At 35.4% G+C, this 11,598-nt stretch overlaps 1 protein-coding gene across 1 annotated transcript; it reads left to right on the top strand.

Annotated features, from left to right (window-relative positions):
* Positions 1-3,026: 3,026 nt before the first annotated feature.
* Positions 3,027-5,580, top strand: LOC149218952 (nucleolar GTP-binding protein 1-like). Its single transcript, XM_089384180.1, has one exon. The coding sequence runs from the start codon at positions 3,335-3,337 to the stop codon at positions 5,348-5,350; it is 2,016 nt and encodes a 671-aa protein (XP_089240306.1). The 5' UTR covers positions 3,027-3,334; the 3' UTR covers positions 5,351-5,580.
* Positions 5,581-11,598: the final 6,018 nt, after the last annotated feature.

Raw genomic sequence — 11,598 nt, 5'->3', positions numbered from 1 at the left:
ACAATAAATAGTCAAATATATTCAACTTAATTTACCATAGTCATACACGACAAGCCAAATGTACCCATGGTCATTTATAGCCAATCATGGTAAACCTTGTTCAACTATAGTCTTTCATGGTCAACCATAACTAAACATGGTTGATCATGGAAAACAAGGGTCAAACATGGAAAATTATAGGCAAACATTGTTATACATGGTCATCCATGATTAACCATAGTCAAACATGATTAATCAAAGTGAACTAAGGTCGTGAACATTTAACCATGGTTATATATGACCACCCTTCGTCGACCATGTTGAACCATAGTCAAATATGGTAAAGCATTTTCAACCATGGTCAACCATATTTAACTAGCATAGATCCATCTTAAGTACGGATCTAACATGAGTCGAGAGGGATCAAACTACTTCACGTGCAAACTTTTTAGAGTGCAAAATACAATGTGTTATTTTTCATTGTTTAAATTGTATTTTTGAATTCCGAATAGAGTATATATGAGACCAGATAAAAAATTAACCATATATATATATTTATTATTATTATTATTATTTTTTTTATCGACATAAATTAGTTAACATAGATCTTCAAATAGTTTTTTTTTTTTTTGACATAAATGATTTAACATAGATCTTCAAATAGTTTATTTAAATCTCTTGTTGAAATATTTTTAAAAAGTATAAAATTTAAACACCCGATTCACACATTTTTCTCTAATTACTTTATAGTATATTCATTTTTTTTTAATTATAGCCAGCATTATTTTTCTATTTAGAACATAATTTTTTAGTTAGATTTTTTTTAAAGGGGCATGGAAGGACGTACAAACTTACACATCCCCTCATACTGGGTTGTAAAATGAGCCTCTTGGTTCAATCAAATTTTACCACAGTCAATCATAATCCAACATGTAGAAATATGTTCAAAACCAATCAATTGAATGTCAAGTATAATCAACCACTATCAAGCACGATCAACCATAGTTAAACATAGTTAACAATGGTTAATGAAATCAACCAAAGTTGACATGGTCAACCAAATTCATTGCAATATACCATGGTGATCAAAGTCAATCATAGTTCTACAAAGTCAACCATGGCCAAACATCATAAAACCATGATTAACTATAGTCAAAGGTGGCCAACCATAAATATCATAGGTATTTCAAAATTATATTGATACATTAATTCACAAATCGACCAACCCCCTTGCATTATGCCATGAACTAACACAATCACATAATTAAAAGTGGTTGATATATATTGATTGATATTGTTTTCTACTTGTTTTAACTAATGAAAATGACATTGTCAACTATTTTTAATTATATGGTGGTGTAGGTCACAACCAAGATAGACACCAAATTGGTGTATGAGATCCCTTGATTTTTGGGACAAGGGATCTTATCTGCACAATGATTTGATTGTTAAAGTTGATCACCATGGTCAAGAAGAGGAAGAAGAAGAAGAAGAAGAAGTAGTTTACAAATGTGTGCCTTGGGATGCGTTGACCCTTGCCAAGTCACAAGCTATTAATATATTTGACTTGTAAGGCTATTGAATATATTTTTGGTTTATAGCGGCACTGCATAAGTGAGATCCTAAGCCTAATCTAGCTTACTCCGATAAACCAACCTAGATCCATCTTAACCCCTGATCTACTAAGTGCCGAGAGGGATCAAATCTCTTTTTACACTAAAAGAGGTTTGCATCTCAAGGTATTTGATCTCTCTCAACACTTGGTAGATCCAAAGTTAAGATGGATCTAGGCTGGTTTAATCCCCCCTTTAAATATGCTGTCTTCCACATGAATACCATGGGTTCTCATACCATGGGTCAATACCATGAAATTATTTTTTTTAGTACTTTTATTTTCTTTCGGCCAAGTAAAAACATTTTCAAGATTTTATTTTATTTTATTTTCATTGAGTTAAAATGTTTACATTAAATTACTTTACACATCTCTACCATATTATTTTAATTTTAGGTTTATTTGTATTTTTGTGTAATTTGACCAAGTCAAAATGTCTACATAACATAACAAGACATGACAACATCTCTTCCATATTGCGCTGGAAAGCAGCTCTTGGCATAATTACTAATTCCTATGATTTATGTGTTTTTTTAATAAAAATATACATACCCTACTTTAAATTACTCCCATGAATTATCAATTCTCATGATTGATTATTATTATTATTATTATTATTAAAATAAGGGGAATCAATCAACTTGTTATCTATCACCAAAAATACGTGAGAGCGTTACCATACTTTCAAATGGGAATGCTATAATACTTCCAAACCTAACACAACTACCCATAAACCTAGTTAGACAAATAAACAAAATTTCCAATCTAAACATATATATTGATTGACAAACATTTTCCAATACAAGAAATCTACCATTCAACCTGACCCAATAATTAAGAAAAAACACATTATTAAACTTCACTCACATTTTAAAACCTATTTCGTTAGAAGAGCAATTGAAAATTCTTATTGCTTAGTTAAGGACTAATTCTCATCAACTCCGTTGGGAAACAGGGCGTTGGAAAAGGCCAAAGGAAATGTGGGAGGAAAGGGTATGCATTTTTTGTTATTCCAGAAAATTGGAAATAGAAAAACATTTCATTTTAGAATGTGAGGTCTTCAAAGACAATAGGGAAAGTTATATAGATATACTAGCAGCTAGCTCTTGGAATAATCTATTTAGCGAGGGATTTGTCAAAAAACTAGGAACATTTATTGTGAAACTTACAAAAAAAAAAGACAAATACATCAAAGAGATGGCCTCGAGATGGCCTCATATATGTGAAAATAATTTCTTTCTTTTATATATTCATCCACCATGCTAAAGAAATGCAAGTATCTTTTGCTTCTATCGCTCCTCGGTTTGGCTCTAGCGCGTGACCTTCGCCAAATTCTAGGCTTGCAACGATCTAAAGGTTGACGTGGCACAACGCCTAATATGGATTTCAAATAGTGTATTTGGTTTAGGGTTTCCCTCTTACATAAGAGCCCCACCTCTAATGATTTGTTCTGAAACGCGGATTGTTCAAGTTTTTAACGTTTCGAGTTAAAACCCCGAACACAGAAATTAATCAACTTTAGGGTTTATGAGTATTCCTACTTCGGCTCCTCCCACCCCATTTTCATCTTCTGAAACTCAAAGGCGATGCGCAGCTTCTTCAATATCTCATTTGAATTCATTTTTACTTGATCTAATAAGTATTTGGGATACCTTATACCTATATCCTTAAGACTATTCAACTCCAAGGCTTTACAAACCCTACCTTCCCAAACCCTCAGCCAATCGCAAGGGGGTTTCAGCAATGGTGCAGTACAATTTCAAGAAGATTACGGTGGTGCCGACGGCGAAGGACTTCGTGGACATAATCCTCTCGAGGACGCAGCGTCAGACTCCCACCGTCGTTCACAAGGGCTATGCCATCACTCGCCTCCGCCAGTTCTACATGCGAAAGGTAAAGTTCACTCAGCAAAATTTCCACGATAAGTTATCTACCATCATCGACGACTTTCCCCGCCTCGATGACGTCCATCCCTTCTATGGAGATTTATTGAATGTTTTGTATGACAAAGACCACTACAAACTGGCCCTAGGCCAGATCAACACCGCCCGTAATCTCATCGCTAAAGTTGGTAAAGATTATATCCGGCTGATCAAGTATGGGGACTCACTTTACCGCTGCAAAACCCTAAAGGTTGCTGCGCTGGGAAGAATGTGTACCATTATGAAGAGGATTGGGCCTAGTCTGGCCTATCTAGAGCAGGTTAGGCAGCACATGGCTAGATTGCCTTCTATTGACCCCAACACCAGGACCATACTTATCTGTGGGTACCCAAATGTCGGTAAGAGTTCTTTCATAAATAAGATTACTAGGGCAGATGTAGATGTTCAGCCTTATGCATTTACAACTAAGTCTCTGTTTGTTGGGCACACTGATTACAAATATTTGAGGTATCAGGTCATTGATACTCCTGGTATTCTGGATCATCCATTGGAAGACAGGAATACTATAGAGATGCTGAGTATTACAGCTCTCGCCCATTTGAAAGCAGCTGTTCTGTTTTTCTTGGATGTTTCGGGATCTTGTGGCTACACCATCGCACAACAAGCTGCATTGTTTCATAGCATAAAACCTCTGTTTGCGAATAAGCCTCTTATCGTTGTGTGCAACAAGATTGATTTGCAGCCCTTGGAGGGTCTTCCTGAGGACGATGCAAATTTGATAGCAGAGATGAAGGCGGAAGCTGCGAAAACTATGGTGGGGCAGTATGGCAAGCCAGGGGAGGATGATGGTGTGCTCCTCTCTATGAGTGCACTCAAAGAAGAAGGGGTCAATGCAGTGAAGAATGTGGCGTGTGAGAGGCTGTTGGAGCAGAGAGTGGAAATGAAGATGAAGTCTAAGAAAATAAATGATTGTCTGAATAGGATTCATGTTGCAATGCCCAAGGCGCGGGATGGGAAGGAGAGGCTTCCAAGTATTCCTCAAGCTGTTTTGGATGCAAAGGCTCGGGCTGCTGCTGCAAAGGAATCAAGGAAGCTGGAGAAGGATTTGGAGGACGAGAATGGTGGGGCTGGAGTTTACTCTGCAAGCTTGAAGAAACGGTATCTTTTGGCCGATGAATCATGGAAGGAAGATGTTATTCCCGAGATCTTAGATGGGCATAATGTTGCCGATTTTATAGACTCGGATATTATGCAGAGGCTTGAGGAGTTGGAGAGGGAAGAAGGGCTCAGGATGGCGGCTGACGTTGATGAGGACGATGAGATGGATGAGGCAGGTTTGACTCCTGAGGAAAAGGAAGCTTTGGCTGCAATTAGGAAGAAGAAAAGGATGCTTGTTGAGGAACACAGGATAAAGAAGAGCACTGCAGACAGCAGGCCTCTTGTGCCGAGGAAGTTTGACAAAGACAGACAATTTACCACAGACAGGATGGGCAGACATCTTTCTAACCTGGGGTTGGATCCTTCGGCAGCAATAGAGAGAGCTCGGAGCAGATCTGTGTCTCGACGAGGTCGTAAGCGAGAAAGGTCAAGTGGCGTGGAAGAGAATGCTGATGCTATGGATATAGATCAACCAAACAAGAAGCATCGCATGTTATCACACTCCAGATCCAGATCAAGGCCTCCTGGTGAAGTCACCCCAGGCGAGGGTTTCAAGGACTCATCTCAGAAATTAAAGGCAGTTAAACTTGGCAAGAAGGCAGCAAAGAAACGAAACAAGGATGCCCGCAAGGGAGAGGGTGATAGGGTCATACTGAATATGAAACCAAAGCATTTGTTTTCTGGAAAGCGGTCTATAGGTAAAACTGATAGACGTTAAAGGTTCAAGTTTTTGTTTGTTTGCATATTGCAGGAGAGTTGGGAGTGACTATGTTGGAGGGCAATGTGAATTAGTTGTCATGGTCCATGACCATTTGACATTGGCCCAGGTTGAGATAGTAGGCTCTATAGAGGTAAAAGTTTTAAAAATTGTAATTCTTGACCAAAATACTTCGAGATTTTGTTCGGCATTTGAAAATTCAGTAAATAGAGTAAATTTTTAAAATCAAATTACTTGAATGTTTTCTTCAAGATATATCGTGGCACAGAGTTATAGGAAATTATTTGTTGTATATGCAATGTCAAAAGTTTGCCTGGGTAACTAATTATAATAGTTTATGTATTTAATGCTGCTTTCCTATATTTCATTTTCTATTAAACATGCCAACAATGTTTGTTTTAATATTTGAAGCTTCTTACCACTTACCTAGTTCTTTGCACTTTTTAGGTTTCTTGTACTTCCTCATTGTGGTTTTTTTGTTCAATTCATGTGACGGACATGTAAAAAAAAACTTTTTTATACTGTTATAAAGTGTAGTGTGACGCATTTTCTCTACAGCAATGTCGAGGGAATGTGCTATTAGATGAAGCATTTCATCTGAGTCTATAACCGAAACATGGACTGAACCTCTACATTAAATTTTCCCACAAGTGTTCACAGAAGTGTATATGTTACTGTACCCATCGTGATATCTACCACTGTGGGAGCCTAATGATTCTTCCATTCAGTACTATTAGTTATATCTAACTTATGGCTATCATTTCTGTTTTTTAAAATGTATATGCAAACATACAATTTTATAATTACTTGAAAAGGAAATCATATAATCTCCATATTCTGAACTGAGAACACTTATATCAGTAAATGACAGGCTCTAATTCTATAACTTTGTTGTTTAGTGAAATCCTTATTCACAGCTCCAAATACAACTACATGAGAAAATATATGCATAGTTATTTTCCTTGGAGACTACAATAATTGTATGACATTTATTAGAAGTAAAAACCAATGAAAACCTTCAGTGTTCACATCTGGCTATTTGCATACCAGTTTTTTGACTATGAAAGTAAATTTCATCCGGAGCATATTAACTTGCCTTAATTAAAATATAAAAACCTTGAATTGAAATTATGGATGCCACATCTCAAGGGTGCTCATGCTTTTGGGCTTTGTTCCTCGACCTCGTTGCAGAGTCTACAATTCATTGAAGCCATTGCAAAAATACAGTTTCATTGTGAAATAAAAATCCAGGCACCAATTGGATCAATCAAAACTCTCATGAGCCTCTAAGAGTTCGACCCAAGTAGTGTCCATTGAGTGATAATCGATACAATTTTCTAATATGGGTTTCTCTAAAGTAATGTATCCCAACATAAACTGTAACTTAAATCTATTTCAAGCCTTACCCTATGAACGTGCAACTGTAACTGCTTCAGTAGATATTCAGGACAATTATTTTTCTCAAAAAGCAAAACTTTCATCAAGGATGACATTCCCGCAGATTACTGTTCGCAGCATGGGAAGCATTCTCTTGTGTAGTGCTTGATTTGTTGAGGATGAGAGTACCCAAAACAATTAGAAAGGGCCTACAAACCACTGTGAAAGCTCCAGAATTAACTGGGGGCAGAACCAATATTCGTATTTTAATTGCTTATGGTTGTAAATTGCATTAAATCTGCTTAATCAGATCTGCTATAGAAGAATCCTAAGCTATCAACGTATTTTAAATTTTATTTCCAGCTGTATAAAATTTAGTTACTAGTCTGAAAGCGAAAAGTATACACTCCAACATTATTAAATGCAGATCTCTACCTCTATCTTACACTAAGAAAAATTCATTTTAGAATCTGAAATATTGAGGCTAAAGCTTAAACCATTCTCTTGTGGGTACGTGGGGTCTATGACTTCAGTGGGCACACCTTACACTTGGTCATATCAACTTGTAGAATGCTCTGGGAACGGACCATGAATAAGCTTAGGCTAAATTCTCTATTTTATTTTCTGAAGTGGGTCATTTCCTGAATCTAGGAAGTGATTATTTCCTTTGCATTTATACACTAAATTAAAATACCGAGCCTCTACCTAATGGGAACAAGTAGAAAAATCTGTAGCTACCTGTAGAATGCTCAGAAAGTGTGATCATTTAACTTTCATCTGCTCAGTTTGTTCAGAACTTTGCCTCCAAATGGGTGCCTGATCCTTCTGATTTTTAATGTTCCAAATGCTCTTCAAGGTTGAAGATTTCTATCTTACAAATGTATAACTGTGATGGTATTTCTTTGGAATCGGTTGTATAAAGCTTTCTGTTTTTACGGGAAAGATTTTAGGATCATTGATTATGCATTTTATCACCTCTTTTGAAGCACTTTTTTTGCCTCTGGATTGCAAAACTATCATACTAGTTTTGCATCCCAAAGTGTGATATGCCTCTTAAAATGCTGATGATCAACCAAATTGTGATGTTGTCATGAACAATAGAAACACTTATATAACTCTTTTAGCTGTTATGCTATATTAGAGGAATTTTATAGATCATTCAATTAAGTGATTGCAAGGTATTTTTATTCCAATAAATTATTGTCTGTGATTTAGTGGTAGATCGATGGCATATGTTGCTTGGTTTCAATCATAACTCTTTTAGTTGTTATGCTACATTAGAGGAATTTTTATCCATCATTCTATCAGATGATTGATGGGGATTTTTGTTCATTTATACACTAAATTAAAATACCGAGCCTTTACCTAATGGGAAAAGGTAGAAAAATCTGTAGCTACCTGTAGAATGCTCAAAAAGTGCGAGCATATTTAACTTTCATCTGCTCAGTTTGTTCAGAACTTTGCCTCCAAATGGGTGCTAATCCTTCTGATTTTTAATGTTCCAAATGCTCTTCAAGGTTGAAGATTTGTATCTTACAAATGTATAACTGTGATGGTATTTCTTTGGAATCGGTTGTATACAACTTTCTGTTTTTACGGGAAAGATTTTAGGATCATTGATTATGCATTTTTATCCCCTTTTTTGAAGCACTTTTTTGGCCTCTGTATCATAGTTTTGCATCCCAAAGTGCGATATGCCTCTTAAAATGCTGATGATCAACCAAATTGTGATGTTGTCATGAACAATAGAAACACTTGTATAACTCTTTTAGCTGTTATGCTATATTAGAGGAATTTTATAGATCATTCAATTAAGTGATTGCAAGGGATTTTTATTCCAATAAATTATTGTCTGTGATTTATTGGTAGATCGATGGGATATATTGCTTGGTTTCAATCATAACTCTTTTAGCTGTTAGGCTACATTAGAGGAATTTTATCCATCATTCTATCAAATGATTGATGGGGATTTTTATTCATTTATACACTAAATTAAAATACCGAGCCTTTACCTAATGGGAACAAGTAGAAAAATCTGTAGCTACCTGTAGAATGGTCAAAAAGTGCGAGCATTTAACTTTCATCTGCTCAGTTTGTTCAGAAGTTTGCCTCCAAATGGGTGCTGATCCTTCTGATTTTTAATGTTCCAAATGCTTTTCAAGGTTGAAGATTTCTATCTTACAAATGTATAACTGTGATCGTATTTCTTTGGAATCGGTTGTATACAACTTTCTGTTTTTACGGGAAAGATTTTAGGATCATTGATTATGCATTTTATCCACTCTTTTGAAGCACTTTTTTTGCCTCTGGATTGCAAAACTATCATACTAGTTTTGCATCCCAAAGTGTGACATGCCTCTTAAAATGCTGATGATCAACCAAATTGTGATGTTGTCATGAACAATAGAAACACTTATATAACTCTTTTAGCTGTTATGCTATATTAGAGGAATTTTATAGATCATTCAATTAAGTGATTGCAAGGGATTTTTATTCCAATAAATTATTGTCTGTGATTTAGGGGTAGATCGGTGGGATATATTGTTTGGTTTCAATCTCAATCTCAACTCTTTTAGCTGTTATGCTACATTAGAGGAATTTTATCCATCATTCTATCAGATGATTGATGGGGATTTTTATTCATTTATACACTAAATTAAAATACCGAGCCTTTACGTAATGGGAACAAGTAGAAAAATCTGTAGCTACCTGTAGATTGCTCAAAAAGTGCGAGCATTTAACTTTCATCTGCTCAGTTTGTTCAGAACTTTGCCTCCAAATGGGCGCTGATCCTTCTGATTTTTAATGTTCCAAATGCTCTTCAAGGTTGAAGATTTATATCTTACAAATGTATAACTGTGATGGTATTTCTTTGGAATTGGTTGTATACAACTTTCTGTTTTTATGGGAAAGATTTTAGGATCATTGATTATGCATTTTATCCTCTCTTTTGAAGCACTTTTTTTGCCTCTGGATTGCAAAACTATCATACTAGTTTTGCATCCCAAAGTGTGATATGCCTCTTAAAATGTTGATGATCAACCAAATTGTGATTTTGTCATGAACAATAGAAACACTTGTATAACTCTTTTAGCTGTTATGCTATATTAGAGGAATTTTATAGATCATTCAATTAAGTGTTTGCAAGGGATTTTTATTCCAATAAATTATTGTCTGTGATTTAGTGGGTAGATCGATGGGATGTATTGCTTGGTTTCAATCATAACTCTTTTAGCTGTTATGCTACACTAGAGGAATGTTATCCATCATTCTATCAGATGGTTGATGGGGATTTTTATTCATTTATACACTAAATTAAAATACCGAGCCTTTACCTAATGGGAACAAGAAGAAAAACCTTTAGCTACCTGTAGAATGGTAAAAAAATGTGAGCATTTAACTTTCATCTGCTCAGTTTGTTCAGAACTTTGCCTCCAAATGGGTGCTGATCCATCTAATTTTTAATGCTCCAAATGCTCTTCAAGGTTGAAGATTTCTATCTCACAAATGTATAACTGTGATGGTATTTTTTTGGAATCGGTTGTATACAACTTTCTGTTTTTACGGAAAAGATTTTAGGATCATTGATTATGCATGTTATCCCCTCTTTTGAAGCACTTTTTTTGCCTCTGGATTGCAAAATTATCATGCTAATTTTGCATCCCAGAGTGTGATATGCCTTTTAAAATGCCGATGATCAACCAAATTGTGATGTTGTCATGAACAATAGAAACACTTGTATAACTCTTTTAGCTGTTATGCTATATTAGAGGAATTTTATAGATCATTCAATTAAGTGATTGCAAGGGATTTTTATTATAATAAATTATTCTGTGATTTAGTGGTAGATCGATGGGATATATTGCTTGGTTTCAATCATAACTCTTTTAGCTGTTATGCTACATTAGAGGAATTTTATCCATCATTCTATCAAATGTGATTGATGGGGATTTTTATTCATTTATACACTAAATTAAAATACCGAGCCTTTACCGAATGGGAACAAGTAGAAAAATCTGTAGCTACCTGTAGAATGGTCAAAAAGTGCGAGCATTTAACTTTCATCTGCTCAGTTTGTTCAGAAGTTTGCCTCCAAATGGGTGCTGATCCTTCTGATTTTTAATGTTCCAAATGCTTTTCAAGGTTGAAGATTTCTATCTTACAAATGTATAACTGTGATGGTATTTCTTTGGAATCGGTTGTATACAACTTTCTGTTTTTACGGGAAAGATTTTAGGATCATTGATTATGCATTTTATCCCCTTTTTTGAAGCACTTTTTTTGCCTCTGTATCATAGCTTTACATCCCAAAGTGTGATATGCCTCTTAAAATGCTGATGATCAACCAAATTGTGATGTTGTCATGAACAATAGAAACACTTCTATAACTCTTTTCGCTGTTATGCTATATTAGAGGAATTTTATAGATCATTCAATTAAGTGATTGCAAGGGATTTTTATTCCAATAAATTATTGTCTGTGATTTAGTGGTAGATCGATGGGATGTTGTTTGGTTTCAATCATAACTCTTTTAGCTGTTATGCTACATTAGAGGAATTTTATCCATCATTCTATCAGATGATTGATGGGGATTTTTATTCATTTATACGCACCGAGCCTTTACCTAATGGGAACAAGTAGAAAAATCTGTAGTTCCGTGTAGAATGGTCAAAAAGCGCGAGCATTTAACTTTCATCTGCTCAGTTTGCTCAGAACTTTGCCTCCAAATGGGTGCTGATCCTTCTGTTACAAATGTATAACTGTGATGGTATTTCTTTGGAATCGGTTGCATACAATTTTCTGTTTTTATGAGAAAGATTTTAGCAGTGTTGTGAAAATTGCGATTTTTTGACTCAGCGGATATTATTGGC

Source organism: Pinus tabuliformis, chromosome Q (genome assembly GCF_031772625.1).
Source record: "Pinus tabuliformis cultivar Carrire ecotype Pingquan chromosome Q, CPIR1, whole genome shotgun sequence".
Classification (NCBI taxonomy): domain Eukaryota; kingdom Viridiplantae; phylum Streptophyta; class Pinopsida; order Pinales; family Pinaceae; genus Pinus; species Pinus tabuliformis.
The sequence above is the reverse complement of the archived record's forward strand: the minus strand, read 5'-3'. Positions and strand labels throughout refer to the sequence as shown.